The 18,045-nt window shown below is 38.8% G+C and overlaps 1 protein-coding gene across 15 annotated transcripts in view; it reads right to left on the reverse strand.

The window, feature by feature from the left end:
- Window positions 1–18,045, reverse strand: part of LOC132008453 (PHD finger protein 21A) — a 192,697-nt gene that overhangs the window by 21,467 nt on the left and 153,185 nt on the right. For all 15 annotated transcript variants that reach the window (XM_059387098.1, XM_059387095.1, XM_059387099.1 and 12 more), the window contains one exon: window positions 73–171. In XM_059387098.1, coding sequence (XP_059243081.1) covers window positions 73–171 — 99 coding nt within the window. The remainder of the gene's footprint in view (window positions 1–72; window positions 172–18,045) is intronic.

An 18,045-nucleotide genomic window follows, 5' to 3' on the forward strand; every position in this document is an offset into this window, starting at 1 on the left:
GTGTCCCTCCTCGTTCGTTGAGAATAAGTCACGTCTCATGACTGAACCATGCCTTTGGAGGGCTGAGCCTACCTGAGGGTTCTCCTCCCGTTTTGGTTTGGGTGCAGCAGGTGGAGTGATGGTACGGCTCTCTGTTTGTTTCTCATCTGTTTCTGTGTGGGATTTAATTGTCTAGGGAAGGAAAATTAAATGAAAATTCAGAATTCATTTTTTATTCAAAAAAATGAAAACACAGTTTCACTGTAGCCAAAAGAAAAAAAAGAATATTCTCAAATTGGAAACATATTAATAAAGGAGGTAATATGGATTACACTTTGGAAGGGGAAAAATAAGATGTACGGCCCCAGTTGAAATAATTAAATTGTATAACTAGAGTAGATATGAAGACAGAGTAGATTCGTTGTGGATATAACTACAACAGTCTAAATCTAGACAAAAAGAAAAATCCACAGTTTAATTCCAATGTATAAAAATTAGTATAGGCTGCTCTGATTTCACTGTATATTAGGATATAGGAACAGTTTTCCAGTTTTCTTATTACATGTGGGTCAAACTCCAGTCCATAGCATGCTTAAGATCTGAATGTAAAAAAAAAAAAAATCTTACATACACTTTGTCCTATTTCCAATTCCAATCATAACCTAAGAGAAGATGCAGAACTACCCTCGCTTGGGATATTTAACACCTGCCTGTATCATTCATTAGAGGAGAGATGCACTTGCCAAGGAAAGGTCATCTTGCAAGAGGCTGACCTCTGATTATCCCCAACCTTGTCTTCCAGATGCATCCATTCAAACAGAAGAACATCAGTAGCATTATCATTTTTAAGCACAAATGGCAGCTAGCAAATTGGTAGACTGGGCTTGCATTACTATTCTTATTATGACTCAATGGCTTATTCATTTTATGAACCCTTCTGTAAATACTGAAATTATATCAGAACAGTGGATATAAAACTGCGAACATGAACCTAATTTACTTTTTCAAATTAAAAAAAAATGTGGATGCTAATTGTCTTTCTGTATGGCAGCAAGGAACAAAATAAACGAGAATGAAACTGATCACTCATGAGGAAGAAGCTTCGGTCCTGTAAGCAGGACAATCAAAAGTTTTCAAAAATCATTATGTTGTGAAATATGCAACCAGATCTGAAAGACAAATACGATCACAAAGATCTTTCACTTTCTTTCCTAGCCACTTCCGTATTCTCCTTCTGCTTCTCATATTATTACTTTCGGAGAATGTCAGCATCTGCCTTATCAATACTGAGGCACAAATGCTGCCTGATATTCTATTTTTCATCACTTTCCTGTCCTATTTCCTCCTGTATATGATAAACTACTTGAAAGCAGGCATTATTCTACACAGGTTTGCAGTCCTCTGTGCCTAGTACCATCCCTTCTACAAGAATCACTCACTTCACCTCTCACATACATTTTTTAACCTAAAAGGACACATTTCCTCCATAAAACAAACCACTGAACATACTACAAGGGAACACAATGGGGAAGCAGTTTATAGTGTCATCTTTAAGGCCCTGGGTGTCCAGAAAGCTTATTTTCATGGCTTTCTGAGGGAGGAAGGGCAGGGGTCTGAGGGAGGGGGGGATAAGAGGTCAACTGCAAGGGTCTGCTGCTCCTCCGAGGCTATGTGAGGTTCCTTAGGGTCTCTTGGTTCCATCTTGAGGGCTGAGGAACACACATAGTGGTAATGCCTCTGGGGAAGGACAAACCAATTCCTCTCCACTAAGAAATTATCCAGGGTTCAGATTTTCTCTCTCACTCAAAAGGAGTGCAATTATCTGAGGGTTGGATAAAGATCACAAAAAGCACCCAAAAATAAATAAATAAAACAATCAAAACACCGGGGAGATCTCTTTCTCTTACGGAGCTGTTGCTCTGGGGGAAACCAGGCCATGCTGTGAGCAGCACTATGCAGAGGTCTGTGTGGTGAGGAATCGTACCTCCTCCGCCAGCAGCCAGAGTGAAGTCTGCTGACAGCCACACAACTGAGTTTGGAAGTGAATTATCCAGTTCCAGCTGAGCCTTGAGAGGAGGTGAGCCCTGGCCAACTTGTCTAAATGCAAACTTGGGAGGGATGCTGAGCCAGAAGCACCTAGCTAGGATGCAAGCGGATTCCTGACCCTCACAAGCTAAATGGGATAATAAATACTTGTTGTTTTAAGCTGCTTAAAACAAATGCAAAACTTTAGGGTTGGGGGAGTGACAGAAATGGCAGAACAGGGAGCTCTAAGAATTAGTTCTTCCACTGGAGCAATCATTAAGCTGGCAAAAACAGAATCAACTTTTTAGAATTCTGGAATCTAATAAAAACCTTATAGTAACCAGGGGGACACTCAGTGAAGAAAGAGGCTGGTAAATTTCCCTAAGAAAGCATTTTTCCTTACCTACATACAAACCCCATTGCACAGCTTTGGGGCTGAGACTTTGGGGACAGCACCCTGTGTTCCTAGTGTGGCTTGCTGGTGCTATAGGATCCAACATGGAACTTGTTCTCAAAGCTTGTTGTGCACTTTGACCTGTTTGGGGGGGTTCCCTGAGGACTGGCAAGCCTGACCTTTGTTTTGCCCATCTTAGGCTAAAAGTGCCTTTTGGGGTGGCATCTGATGAAAGCATCTAAGGCCATGCTACCTAATCACCTGGGGTAAGGGATGGTGAATGGAGTATACGGCAGACAGACCCAAAGGCCTCGGAAGAAGGAGGCTGAGGAGGAAGATTCTCTTAATAGTAAGGGCTTTGAAGGGGTATCACGTATACTGGGGAATCCAGAGTGCACTGCATATTCCCAGGGCTGGATGTGTGCTCAGATGAGAGAACCCTAGGCTTATACCTCTGGCTGATCTCTGAATTCTGTCCAAGAAAGAGGTGAAGGCTAAGGCAGAGTTAGAGACAGCCTGGCTTAGCATTGAAGAAGTAAGTACTCCTGCTCAGAGCCAATCTGTAAAGATAGGAAAGTTTCTTTTTAAATTTAGTTGTTGTTGTTGTTGTTGTTATTTTCATCATCATCATTATTTGGTCTTTTTGGCTCCAGTTGTTTAAGGAAATCTGTCAGGTCACGAGTTGACTGAAGACAACATAACAGAGAATTTAGAGACTATCCATGATAAGAAATACAGTTGGAAAAGGCACTAAACAATCAATAACAATCAATAACAGCAAAATCTGTGGTGGGAGGAGAATCTAATTTCCAGAATTATCCCACTGGAATTTCAAGATGAACAGTTTAACAAAAAATTGGAAGGCATACAAAGAAACAGGAAAGTATGGTCCATTTGGAGGAAAAAAAGAAATCAAGAGAAACTGGCCTTAAGGAAACCTAGACTCTCGGACTCTCTAGAGGAAGACTTAAATATTCTCAAAGAACTAACAGAAATCATGGACAAAGAACTGAAAGAAACCAAGGGAACAATTTCCCAGCAAAAACAGATGATCAATAAAAGAGACAGAAATTACTGAAAAGAACCAAACAGAAACACTGGAGCTGAAAAGTATAAAAGCTTAAATGAAAAATTCACTAGAAGGATTCAGGCAAAAGAAAGAATCAGTGAACTCAAGACAGGACAACTGAAACTATCCAGTTTGAGGGACAGAAAGGAAAAACATGAAGAAAAATAAACAGAGCCTAAGGGCCCTGTGGGGCATTATCAACACATGCATTATGGACTCCCATGGGGAGAGCAGAGACAGAGAGAAGCAGAAATAATATTTGAAGGAATAACTGCTCAAAACTTCCCAAATTTGATTAAAGACAGGAATCTACACATCCAAGAAGCTCACTGACATCCATATAGAATAAACTAAAAAAGATTCACGGTCTGGGGGAAGATGGCAGAGTAGAAGGACCCAGAGCTCTCCCTGTCCCTACATTTACAACTAGGTATCAACCATACCCAAGTCAATAAACCAGAGAGCAATCAGAAGACTGGCAGGACAAACTCCATAACTAAATATACAGAAGAAGCAGGATCTGAAAGGTTAGGAAATTCCGAAAGGTGGATGGAGGCTGCCTGCAGATGGGAGAGAGCTGTGTGCATGGAGATGGCAGAGCAATGTGCCTTCACACCAGGGAGCTCAACTGGGGTAAGACTGAGCCCCATAATGTTTGGCTTCAAAAATGGGGCTGGGGGCACCTGGGTGGCTCAGTGGGTTAAAGCCTCTGCCTTCGGCTCAGGTCATGATCTCACAGTTCTGGGATTGAGCCCCAAATCGGGCTCTCTGCTCAGCGGGGAGCCTGCTTCCCCCTCTCTCTCTACCTGCCTCTCTGCCTACATGTCATCTCTCTCTCTCTGTCAAATAAATAAATAAAATCTTAAAAAAAAAAAAATGGGGCTGAATTCCGTACATTTTTTAAACCAGTGGGACTTGGAGGCTGGAACTTTAAAAGTCAGCTGACTCAGCACTGAGCAAGCCAGGAAGGTGAGTGATAGCTGGGTCAACACCCTTAAAGGGAGAGCAACCTGAGCCAACAGGCAACATAAAAATGGCAATTTGCACAACACTGGGGTCAAATGGGAGACAGATCCATTCATACTGATGTTGTAGCATGTTGGGGGACTTCTCTAAAAACAAAGGAGCTAAGCAGGTGCCATCTTCCACCTCCCCCATCCTTCCATAAACCTGCAGGAGACAGTGCTGCACAGATGCTTGCTACCAAACCAGCTCGCAGGGCACCACACCCACAAGTTCTCTAGAGGACCTGCTAGCCTCAGCCTTGGGCTCACAGTAGATTCTGTTAGTGTGCATGCCTGGTCCAGCCACTGCATGCAGCGTGCATCCTGTGGTCCCTTAGTTCTGCACCAGGCCCAGCCACACTTAGCCCACTCTACTGGCCACCCACAGCACTTCAGGAAACTCATCATAGGACGAGTGGCCCAGGGCAAGTTGTGCTACCCCCACACTCAAAAGTTCCCCAGTGGGCACGACCCCTCAGAGTTAGCCTGCCTGGATCCCAGGAACACCACAGAAAGCAAGCACAGCCCCAAAGAGGCAGAGAGTCAGGGCAGATGACTCCACTGAAAGGAAATGTGATTCAGGCTCAAGAGCAGGGCAAAAGCAATACCTAGGATACTCTCCCGAAGTGCCAGTCTCCAGGAACAGGAGACACTGCACTGCAGGGCACTCCAGGAACTCTTCTTCATAAAGTCACTACTTGCAAGAAAAGAAGAAACAGTGGACTTTCTTAACACACAGAAACAGACACACGGGGGCAGACAAAAGGAGATGACAGACATTTATCCATCCCAGATGAAAGAACAGGACAAGGCCAGAGCCTGAGATCTAAGTAAAACAGATATAAGTAACATGGCTGATAGAGAATTTAAAGCATAAGGATACACAATGGATTTGATAAAAGAGTGGAATACATGAGTGAGACCCTTAACACAGGGATAAGGAATAATATAGCAGAGATAAAGTGCTCAATAAATAAAATGAGAAATGTGTTTGATAGGATAATAACAGGATGGAAGAAGCAGAGGAATAAATTAGTGATCTATAACACAGAGCAATGGAAAGTAATCAAGGTGAACAAAAGAAAGAAAAAAGAATTATACAAAATGAGAATATGCTTATGGAACTCAGTGACTCCATCAAATATAATAATCTGTATTATAGAAGTCCCAGAAAAAGAAGAGAAAGAGAAAAGGAGGCAGAAAATGTATTAGAAGAAAAAATATTTGCAAACCTTCTTAATCTGGGGAAGGAAACAGATATCCAGATCCAGGAGGCAGAGAACTCCCATCAAAGTCAACAAAAGCAGACCCACACTAAGGTATACTGGATTTAAACTGGCAAAATATAGTGACAAGGAAAAAAATTTAAAAATAGCAAGACAAAAAGAAGTCAGTAACTTATGCGGGAAAACTCATAAGTCTAGCAAGAGATTTTCAACGGAAACTTTGCAAGCCGGGGGCGGTGGCATGATATATTCAAAGTGCTGAATGGCAAAAATCTGCAGTTAAGAATACTCTATCCTGCAAGACTACCATTCAGAATAGAAGGAGATAAAGACTTCCCCAGGCAAACAAAAACTAAAGGAGTTCATGACCCTAAACCAGCGCTGTAAGAAATATTAAAGGGGACTCTTCAAGTGGAAGGGAGAGACCAAAAGTGACAGTAATAGAGACAGGAAATGCAAAAGCAGTAAAAGTGAATACTTCTGTAAAAGAAGTCAAGGAACTCACACACACAAAAAGATATAAAATATACCATATACCTAAAACATGGGGGGGGAGAAGAAAAGAATGGGCTCAAACTTGAACAATCTTCAACTTAATATACAGACTACTATATGCGTAAGATGTTATATACAAACCTAATGGTAACCATGTATCAAAAACCAAAATAAATATGCAAAGAAAAAAGAAAAAGAAATCCAAATATATCACTAAAGAAAATCAGCAAAACAAAGACGAGAGGGGATCAGAGAAAATTCTCAGAAAAAAACACAAAACAAGGGATACAGTGGCAATTAAAATACAGCAATAATTACTTTGTACATAAATGGACAAAAGTGTCCAATCAAAGACATAGGGTGAGAGGGTGGATTAAAAAAAAACCAAGACCCATCTGTATGCTGTATACCAGACACTCATTTTAGACCTAAAGACACCTACAGATTGAAAATGAGGTCATGGAGAAATACCTTTCAAAAGAAAGCCAGAGTAGCAATACTTATATCATAAAAAAGACTTTAAAGATTTATTTGAGAGGGAAAGTGAGAGAGTGTGTGACTGTGCACATGTGGTGGAAGGGCAGAGGGAGAGGGAAAGAGAGAATCCTAAGCAGGTTTCACATCCAGTGCCGCACCTGATGTGGGGCTCAGTCTCACAATCCTGAGATCATAACCTGAGCTAAAACCAAGAATTGGATGCTTACCTTACTGAGCCACCGGTGCCCCAGATAAAAGACTTTAAGACAAAGTCTGTAATAAGAGACAAAGAAGGACACATATAATAATAAAGGGGACAATCCAACAAGAAGATAGAACAACTATAAATATTTATGCACCCAACACAGGAGCGCCCAAATACATAAAACAGTGTGTAACAAACATAAATGAACTAATCAATAATAATACAACAGTCATAGGGGACTTTAACATGTCACTTACATTGATGGGCAGATCATCCAAACAGAAAATCAACAAGGAAACAGTGGCTTTGAACAACACACTGGAACAGATGGATTCAATAGATAGATTCAGAACATTTCACCCTAAAACAGTAGAACACACATTTTTTTCAAGTGCACACAAATCTTTCTCCAGAACAGATTACATATTAGCCTACAACACAAGCCTCAACAAATTCAAGAAGACTGAAGTCATACCATGCACCTTTTCTGACCACAGTGCTAAGAAATTAAAAGTCAGCTGCAATCTGGAAAGACCACAAAATCATGGAGATTAAATAACATGCTACTAAACGATGAATGGGTCAACCAGGAACTAAAGGAAGAAACAAAAAAGGACATGGAAAGCAATTAAAATGAAAACATAACATTCTAAAACCTCTGGGATGCAGCAAAAGTGGTTCTAAGAGGGAAGAATATAGCAATATAGGCCTACCTCAAGGAGTAAGAAAAATCTCAAATAAACAACTATGCTTAAACACCAAAAGGAGCTAGAAAAAGAGAGCAAACAAAACCTAAAATCAGCAGAAGGAAGGAATAATAAAGACAGAGCAGAAAAAAGTGATAAAGAAAAGAGCAGAAATAAGTGATATAGAAACTAAAATAACAATTGAACAGATCAGAATAGAACAATAGAACAGAACAGAGTTGGTTCTTTGGGAGGGGGCTGGGGGGAAGCAAGCCAGACTTATCAAGAAAAAAAAGAGAAAGGACCCAAATAAGTGAAATCACGAATGGAAGAAGAGAAGTAACTACCCAAATCAAAGAAATACAAACAATTATAAGAGAATATTATGAAAAACTATATGCCAACATACTGGACAATCTGGAAGTAGATAAATTCCTAGAAACATATAAATTACAAAAAGTGAAACAGGAAGAAACAGAAAACTTGAACAGACCAATAAACATCAAAGAAACCGAATCAGTAATGAAAAAACTTCCAATAAACAAAAGTCTAGGACCAGATGGCTTCACAGGCAAATTCTATCAAACTTTAAAGAAGAGTTAATACCTCTTCTTCTCAAAATATTCCAAAACATAGAAAAGGAAGGAAAACTTCCAAATTCATTCAATGAGGCTGGCATTCTCCTGATACCAAAACTGAATAAAGACACCACTTAAAAAGAGAACTAAAGACCAGTATCTGTGATGAACATGAATGCAAAAATCCTCAACAAAATACTAGGAAACCAATTTCAATAATACACTTAAAAAAATCATTCACCACCATGACTAGTGGGACTTATTCCTGACTTGCGAGGGTGGTTCAATATTCACAAATCAATTAATGTGATACATCATATCAGTGAGAAAGGATAAGAACCATATGATCATTTTGATAGACACAGAAAAAGCATTTGACAAAGTACAACAACATCCTTTCACAATAAAAACCCTCAACAAAGTAGGCTTAGAGAGAACATACCTCAACATAATAAAGGCCATATATAAAAAACCCACAGCTAACACCATCCTCAATGGAGAAAAACTGAGAGCTTTTCTCCTAGGGTCAGGAACAAGATAAGGATGTCTACTCTCACCACTTTTACTCAACATTATACTGGAAGCCCTAGCCACATCAATCAGACAACACAAAGAAAAGTCATTCAAATGGGTAGGGAAAAAGCGAAACTTTCACTATTTGCAAAAGACGTATCTGCTAAAGGGTTAGTAGCCAAGATACATAAAGAATTTACAAAACTCAACATCCAAAAACCAAATAATCCAATTTAAAAATGGGCAGAAGACATAAACAGACATTTTGCCAAAGATGACATCCAGACAGTCAAGAGATACATGAAAAGATGTTCATCATTACTTATCATCAGGGAAACACAAATCAAAACTACAATGAGATATCGCTTCACACCTGTCAGAATGGCTAACATCAGAAATGCAAGGAACAAGTGTTGATGAGGATGGGGAGAAAAAGGAACATTCTTGCATTATTGGTGGGAATGCAAACTGGTACAGCCACTCTGGAAAACAATATGGAGTTTCCTCAGAAAGTTAAAAACAGAGCTACCCTATGATCCCGCAATCTCATTGCTGGGTATTTACCCAAGAAACACAAAGGGATACATGCACCCCTCTGTTGGATGAATGGATAAAGAAGTGTGGTTTATATATACACAATGGAATATTATTCAGCCACAAAAAAGAACAATATCTTGCCATTTTCGATGACATGGATGGATCTAGAGAATATAACGCTAAATAAAACAAGTCCGAGAAAGACAAATACCACATGCCTTCACTCATATGTGGCATTTAAGAAACAAAACAAATGAGCAAAGGGGGAAAAAAAAAGAGAGAGAAAGACAAATGAAGAAATAAACTCTTAATTTTAGCAAATAAACTGATGGTAACCAGAGGGCAGAGTGGTGGGGGATGAGTTAAATAGGTGAAGGGGATTAAGAACTGTACTCGTGATGAGCATCAGGTGGTGTGTGGAACTGCTAAATCACTATTTTGTACTCCTAAAACTAATATAACACTGTATGGTAACAGAAATTAAAATAAAAACTTAAAAAATAATAAAATAGGGGAACTTGGGTCGGTCAGTTGGTTAAGCATCTGTGTTAGGTTCAGGTCATGATCCCAAGGGTCTTGGGATTGAGCCCCACAGCAAGCTCTCTGCTCAGTGGGGGGTCTGCTTCTCCCTCTCCCTCTGCTCCTCCCCACCACACTTGTGCACTCTCATTTTCTCAAATAAATCAATAAAATCTTTAAATAATAATAATCTTATAATTTAAAAAAATCTGTGTTGCCAAAAAAAAAAAAAGAAATTGAAAATAAATAAATGAGATCCACAGTGAGACACTTTGTAGTCACACTGTCAAAAGCTAAGACAAAGAGAGAATCTTTTTTATTTTTTAGATTTTTATTTATTTATTTGACAGAGAGAGGTCACAAGTAGGCAGAGCAGCAGGCAGAGAGAGAGGGGGAAGCAGGCTCCCTGCTGAGCAGAGAGCCCAATGCGGGGCTCCATCCCAGAACCCTGAGATCATGACCTGATCCAAAGGCAGAGGCTTAACTCACTGAGCCACCCAGGTGCCCTACAAAGAGAAAAATCTTAAAAGCAGCAAGACATGCCTCTCTGCCTACTTGTGATCTCTGTCAAATAAATAAATAAAATCTCTTAAAAAAAAAAAAAGGGCAGCAAGACATAAGTGATATATTACATAGAAGAGCTCCTCAATATGGTTAGCAGCCAACCTCTTCCCAGAGACCAGAGACCAGAGGTAGCAGGATTATATATTAAAAGTGCTGAGAGAAAATCACTATCAACCAAGAATGCTATATCCTGCAAAAAGCCAAGGAAGTTCATTGCTAGTAGATCTGACCTAAAAGGAATGCTGAAGGGAGTTCTTCAGGCTGAAATAAAAAGATACCAGATAGTAACTTAAAGCCATACAAAGAAATAAGAATTACAGTAAAGGAAACTACACAGGTAAAAGTAGAATCTAATATTATTGTATCTTTGATTTCTAACTTCTCTTTTGTTTCCTACGGGATTTAAGAGAGAAATACATAAATCTATATTAGTGAGCATATAATGTATAGAGATATAATTTGTGACAATAACAACGTAAAGTGGGGGCAGAGCTTGAGGTTGGCTGCTAACCATATTGAGGACCTCTTCTATGTAATATATCACTTATGTCTTGCTGTCCTTTTTTTTTTTTAAGAGATTTTATTTATTTGACAGAGATCACAAGTAGGCAGAGAGGCATGTCTTGCTGCTTTTAAGATTTTTCTCTTTGTAGGGCATCTGGGTGGCTCAGTGAGTTAAGCCTCTGCCTTTGGATCAGGTCATGATCTCAGGGTTCTGGGATAGGAACAATGTTTTTGTATATTATTAAAGCTGAGCTGGTATCAATTCAGTTGTTAAAAATTTATGAATGTTAACTGTAATCCCCATGGTAACCACTAAGAAAGTAACTGAAATATATACAGAAAAGGAAATGAGGGCATCAAAAGTGTGCACTAGAAAGAAAAACCAAACATAACAGAAGGCAGTATTAGAGAAACCAAGAACAAAGAAGACATAAGACATGCAGAAAACAAACAGCAAAATGGCTTAAGTCCTTTGTTATCAGCAATCACTTTAAATGTAACTGGGTTAAACCCACCAATTAAAAGACAGAGTGACAGAATGGATAAAAAAAAAAAAAAAGATCTGAAATATACACAGTCTACAATAGATTCATCTTAGAGCCAAAGATACAAACAGGTTGAAAGTCAAAGAATGAAAAAAGATACTCCATGCAAATAGTAACCAAAAGAGTCCAGGGACGGCTCTACTAGTATCAGACAAAACTCACTTTGACTCAAGAATTGTTACAGGAGACAAGGAAGGTCATTATACATTGATAAAAGGGTAATTCATGAAGAAGATTAGACAATTTTAAATATATATGCACCAAACAACAGATTCTCACATATATGAAGCAAAAATTGACAGAACTGAATGAAGAAATAAAATTTTTATAATAATAATTGGAGACTTTCATGCTTCGCTTTAAAGAATGGAAGGAACATGTAGATAAAAGATCAGTAAGGAGGGGTGCCGTGGTGTCTCAGTCAGTTAAGCAACTAACTTCAGCTCAGGTCATGATTTCAGGGTCCTGCGACTGAGCCCCGCAATGGGCTCCCTCTGCTCAGTGGGGAGTCTGCTTCTCCCTCTCTCTCTACTCCTCCTGCTCTCTCTCAAATAATTAAATAAATAAAATCTTTATTAAAAAAAAGATCAGGGGCGCTTGGGTGGCTCAGTCGTTAAGCATCTGCCTTCTGCTCAGGTCATGATCCCAGGGTTCAAGCCCTGCATTGGGCTCCCTGCTCTGCAGGATGCCTGTTTTCCCCTTTCCCACTCCCTGTGCTTGTGTTCCCTCTCTCGCGGTCTGTCAAATAAATAAAATCTTTAAAAAAAAAAAAAAAAAGATCAGTAAGGAAACAGAGGACTTGAACAACACTGTAAACCAACTAGATCTAACAGACATATAAAGAAGAGTTTATTCAACAACAATAGAACATACATTCTCAAGTAAATATGAACATTCTCTAGGTCAGATCATGTTTTAGGCCACAAAACAAATCCTAACAAATATTAAAATACTTAAATAATACAAAGTATCTTCTCTGACCACGACATAAAGAAGCTACAAATCAGTGATAAAGGAAAACTGGAAAACTTAATATATGTGGAACCTAAACAACGCACTCTTTTTTTTTTTTAAAGATTTTATTTATTTATTTGACAGAAAGAGATCACCAAGTAGGCAGAGAGGCGGGCGGAGAGAGGGGGGGAAGCAAGCTCCTGCCGAGCAGAGAGCCCGATGTGGGGGGCTCGATACCAGGACCCTGAGATCGTAACCTGAGCCGAAGGCAGAAACTTAACTCACTGAGCCTTAAACAACACACTCTTGAACAACCAATGGGTCAAAGAAGAAACAGCCAGAGAATTTGGGAAATACTTTAAGAGGAATACAAATGAAAACTCAATATACCAAAACTGATGTGATGTAGTGAAAGTAGTACTCAGGAGGAAATTTGTAGCTCTAACAGTTTACCTTAAAAAATAAGAAAGATCTTAAGTCAATAACCTCACTTTAAACCTTAAAGAACTAGAAAAACTTTTAAGAAAATAGAAAAAGGAGAACTTAAACCCAAAGCTAGCAGAACAAAGAAAATAATAAAAGTTAGAGTAGAAATAAATGAAACGGAGAACAGAAAAACAACAGAATTAATGAAACCAAAAGTTGATTCTTCAAAAAGATAACAAAATTGAGAAGCCTTTAGCTGGACACTCTAAGGAAAAAAAAAAAGAGACAAGACACAAATCATAAAATCCTAAGTAGAAGTGGGGACATTACTACCAATCTTATAGAAATAAAAAGGAGTAGAGGAGAGTACACTGAAGAATTACCAACAAATTAAATAATATAGGTGTAATGGGCAAATTGTTACAAACATACAAATTACCAAAACTGACTCAAGAAGAAATGGAGAATCTCAACAGACTTGTAACAGGTAAAGAAACTGAAATAGTAATTAAAATCCTCCCCCAAAAGTCCAGAATCAGACAGCTTCACTGATGAATTCTATCACATATTTAAAGAATTAACACTTCCTAACTTGTTCTATGAAGCCAGTATTACCTTGACACCAAAGTCAAAGACATGCCCAAAATAGAAAGCACAGACCAGTGTCCCTTATACAGTGAAAAAAATCTTAATAAAATACTAGCAAGCTGAATCTCACAGCATATTAAAAGGATGATACAGGGGCACTTGGGTGGCACACACGGTTGAATGCCCAACTCTTGGTTTCTGTTCCAGTCATGACCTCGGAGTCGTGAGATCAAGCATCATGTAGGGCTTTGTACTCAGCATGGAGTCTGCTTGGTATTTTTTCCTTCTTATTCCCTGCTTTGCTCCACCTCAGCCCTCCCCCTCCCCTGCATTTGCACTTTCTCTACAAAGTAAATAAAATCTTAAAAAAATAAAAGGATGATATACCATGACAAAGTAGAACTTACCTCAGGAATGAAAGGAATATAATAGATCACATTAATAAATGAGGGCAAACCACCCCCCAACACATGACCATCTCAATGCAGAAACAACAACTTAACACTCATTCATGATAAAACACTCAGAAAGCTAAGAATAGAAGGAAACTTCCTCAACTTTCTAAAGGGCATTAATGAGAAACCATAGTTAACATCATACTCAATGGCAAAAGACTGAAAGCTTTTCCTCTGAGATTGGGAACAAGAGAAGTATGCCACTTCCATCAGTGCTACTCAACGCTATGGTGGAAGTTCTAGCCACAGCAATTAGGCAAAAGATGTAAGAGGCATCCAAATTGGGAAGGACAACGTAAACCTATCTCTATTTGCAAAGGACGTGGATTTTACATATAGAGATTCCAAAGAGTCCACAAACAATTATTAGAGCTAATAAGAAACTACGCAAAGTTGCAAGGTACAATATGAACACAAAAATCAGCTGTACTGCTATATAACAGTAACAAACAACTGTAATAGGAAATGAAGAAAACAATTACATTTATAAGAGCATCCCAAAGAATAAAATACCTAGGAATACATTTAACTAAGGGGATAAAAGACTGTGTACTGCAAACTATAAACCACTGCTTAAAGAAATAAAGAAAACCTAAGTGAATGGAAAGAAGAACTGGAAGACTTAATATTGTTAATAATGCTATGCAAAGCAACCTACAGATTCAATATAATTTCTATTAAAATTCCAACAGCCTTTTTTTGGCAGAAGAATTGAAGAAAAAAACAATTTTCATATTCACGTAGGAATTGAAGGAACCACGAATAGCCAAAACAATGTTGAATAAGAAAAACATTGGAGGACCCACACTTCCCAATTTAAAAACTTACTACAAAATTACAGTAAGAGTTAAGAGAGTTTGGTTGGTACTGGTGCAATGACAGATCTACAGACCAAAAGAACAGGATTGAGAGTCCAGAAATAAAATCCACACATCAATGGCCAACTGGTTTTGAATAATGGTGCCATGATCATTCAAATGGGAAATGTCTCTTCAACAAATAGTGACAAAAGAAATGGATAACCACATGCAAAAGAATGAAATTAGGCCCTTATCTAATATTCTATACAATAATTAAGTCAAAATGAACTACTAACCTAAATAGTAAAAGCTAAAACCATACAACTTTTTTTTTTAAAGATTTTTATTTATTTATTTGACAGACAGAGATCACAAGTAGGCAGAGAGGCAGGCAGAGAGAGGAAGGGAAGCAGGCTCTCTGCTGAGCAGAGACCCCCCACCCCCCCCATGCGGGGCTTGATCCCAGGACCTTGGGATTTTGACCTGAGCCGAAGGCAGAGGCTTCAACCCACTAAGCAACCCAGGTGCCCCAAAACTATACAACTTCTTAGAAGAAAAATTAGGGGTAAATCTTCATTTTCTTAGATGTGACCATGGATTCCTAGATGTGACACAAAAACCACAAGCAACAAAAGGAAAAGATAAACTGGACTTCATCAAAATTAAAGTTTTGAGTATCAAAGGACACTACCCATAAAATAAGGAAAATACAGGCTTCCAAGAAAAAAAAAAAGTGAAAAGATAACCTATAGAATGGGAGAAAAATACCTGCAAATCTGATATGAATCTAATACTCAGATTATACAAAAAACCCTTATAACTCAACAACAAAAAGACAACCCAATATAGAAACTGGCAAAGAACTATTTCTCTAAAGAAGATATATAAATGGCCAACAAGCACAAGATGTCCAACAATTTTAATCATTAATGAAATACATATCAAAACCACAATGCAATACCACTTCATACCCACTAGGGTGGCTATAGTTTTTAAAAAGAGAAAATAGTAAGTATTACCAGGGATGCAGAGAAAATGGCATGCTAATACATTGCTGGTGGGAATGGAAAAGGATTCAGCTGCTTTGGAAACAGGGTGGCAGTTCCTCCAAAAGTTAAACCCAGAACCATTACATGGTCCAGCAATTCCACTTAGGTATAGACCCCCAAAGAATGGAAAACAGATGCTCAAATATTTGTACATGAATTCTCATAGCAGTACTATTCCCAATAGCCAAAAGGTAGACATAACCCAAAGGTCCATCAATGGATGAATGGATAAACAAGTTGCGGTATATACATACAGTGGACTCTTTTTTTTTTTTTTTTAAAGATTTTATTTATTTATTTGTAAGAGAGAGAGAGTGAGAGCGAGCACAGGCAGACAGAGTGGAAGGCAGAGTCAGAGGGAGAAGCAGGCTCCCTGCGGAGCAAGGAGCCCGATGTGGGACTTGATCCCAGGACGCTGGGATCATGACCTGAGCCGAAGGCAGCTGCTTAACCAACTGAGCCACCCAGGCGTCCCCCATACAGTGGACTCTTATTCAACTGCTAAAAAGAAATGAAGTACTGATACATGTTATGATATAGAGGAATCTGGAAAATAGTATGCTAAGTAAAAGAAGCCAGCCATGAAAGATAACACATTACATGATTCCATCTGTATGGAATATCCAGAATAGGTAAATCTATAGACACAAAAAGCAGAGAGAGGAGCAAATGGAGTAATTACTTAAGAGATCCTGGGTTTTATCTTGGAGTAATAAAAATGTTTTGGAACTAGACAGAGGTTGTGGTTGCACAACACTGTAAATGTACTAAATGCCAGTGAATTCTTCATTTCAACATGGTTAATTTTACGTGGTATGAATATCACCCGAGTGAAACAATAACTGGGAAACAAACAAACAAACCCCAAAAAGCTAAAATCAGACATTAAAACCATTTACCCAGAGGTAAAGCTGTCCTGCAATGTTATTGTTTGCCTACACGGTGTTTAAACAGTTATCAGCATTTTTAAAAGTAGGCGATTTCTCAAAATATCTGGATTTCTGCCCTTTCTTAAAGGCAAAGTTTCCATATAATTAAAAAAAAAAGTTGGCTACTGTCAAGAAGTAATTGCTTTCTTGAGACGGCATATATTAACTTTCCAGCTTATCAGTCTCTTCTACCTTCTATGGTCTTCCTGACACCAAGGCCAAATTGTCAGTTTTATCATGCTTGTTTCAAAGAGAAATTAAGAAAAGGGGCACCTGGGTGGCTCAGTGGGTTAAAGCCTCTGCCTTCGGCTCAGGTCATGATCCCAGGGTCCTGGGATCGAGTCTTGCATCAGGCTCCCTACTCAGCGGGAGCCTGCTTCCTCCTCTCTCTCTCTGCCTCTGCCTACTTGTGATCTCTGTCTGTCAAATAAATAAATAAAATCTTAAAAAAAAAAAAAGGTTTAAAAAAAATAATAAAAGTGGGACATCTTTGTACTCATGCTCCCATTGAAAACTGAAAAATAAAAAGTCCACGTGTTTACTTCCAGCGTGCTTTACTTATTTATATTTACTGCTTTGCACCCATGACTATTTGAATTTAGAAATCCTGTTCTTTTTGGTATGATAAAGATAGAAATCAAACACTCTTAACAGGATTAGAAAAACTAAGTTAACCAGTTATACCCTGAATGCCAAATTCACCTTCTGAAACTTGGCTGCAGGAATAATCAAAGTTAGCCACTTGCAAAAAAATAAATGTCCAAGGGGCATTAAGTGACTGCCTTCCACTCAGGTCCTGATCTCAGGGTCCTGGGATCGAGCCCCGTACCAGGCTCCCTGCTCAGTGGGGAGCCTGCTTCTCCCTCTCCTATTCCCCCTGATTGTGTTCCCTCTTTTGCTGTGTCTCTGTCAAATAAATAAATAAAACCTTGAAAAAAAAATAAAAAGAATAAACGTCCAGATAGTTTCATCAATCAAGGTTAAATAAATTTGGATGGAAGGTAAAGCAAAATCCATCCCTGGTCACTTGGTCTCCCTTCCCTGCTAGAACACCAGTGTTGACATGAAAGGTGAAGAGTCAGCAGCTCATGCTTCCTAAGAGGGAAGACTGGGATTTGAGGATAATACATCAGATAATCCTCTCATCTTGGAAGCACTCCTTTTTTAGAGGATCTAGTATAAGTTCCTATGCAAGATATATATAGAAGTAGGGAAATGGGTGGCAATCTGGCAGTTTCTCCCAACAAACCCAAGACTTTTTTTCAGTAGCTTACCTTGGGTACGTACAAAGAGGTCTTTGGTGCAGGGGAAGGGTGCAGTGGATAAAATACAGACATAGTTCCTAGGAACTAACTACGTCAGTCTAATAGACTTGAAATGCTTTTAGTTCCGTGCATCAATAACAGGTGTTTAGCCCCATTTCACAGAATGCTGGACAGACAGGGACATAAAAGGCAGTGGTATTGGGGATGTAAGTTTGCCTGGCTCCATGTTTCTGCCAAAAACGTTTCTAGCCTCAAAGCT

Source organism: Mustela nigripes, unplaced genomic scaffold (genome assembly GCF_022355385.1).
Source record: "Mustela nigripes isolate SB6536 unplaced genomic scaffold, MUSNIG.SB6536 HiC_scaffold_148, whole genome shotgun sequence".
In the NCBI taxonomy this organism is placed as follows: domain Eukaryota; kingdom Metazoa; phylum Chordata; class Mammalia; order Carnivora; family Mustelidae; genus Mustela; species Mustela nigripes.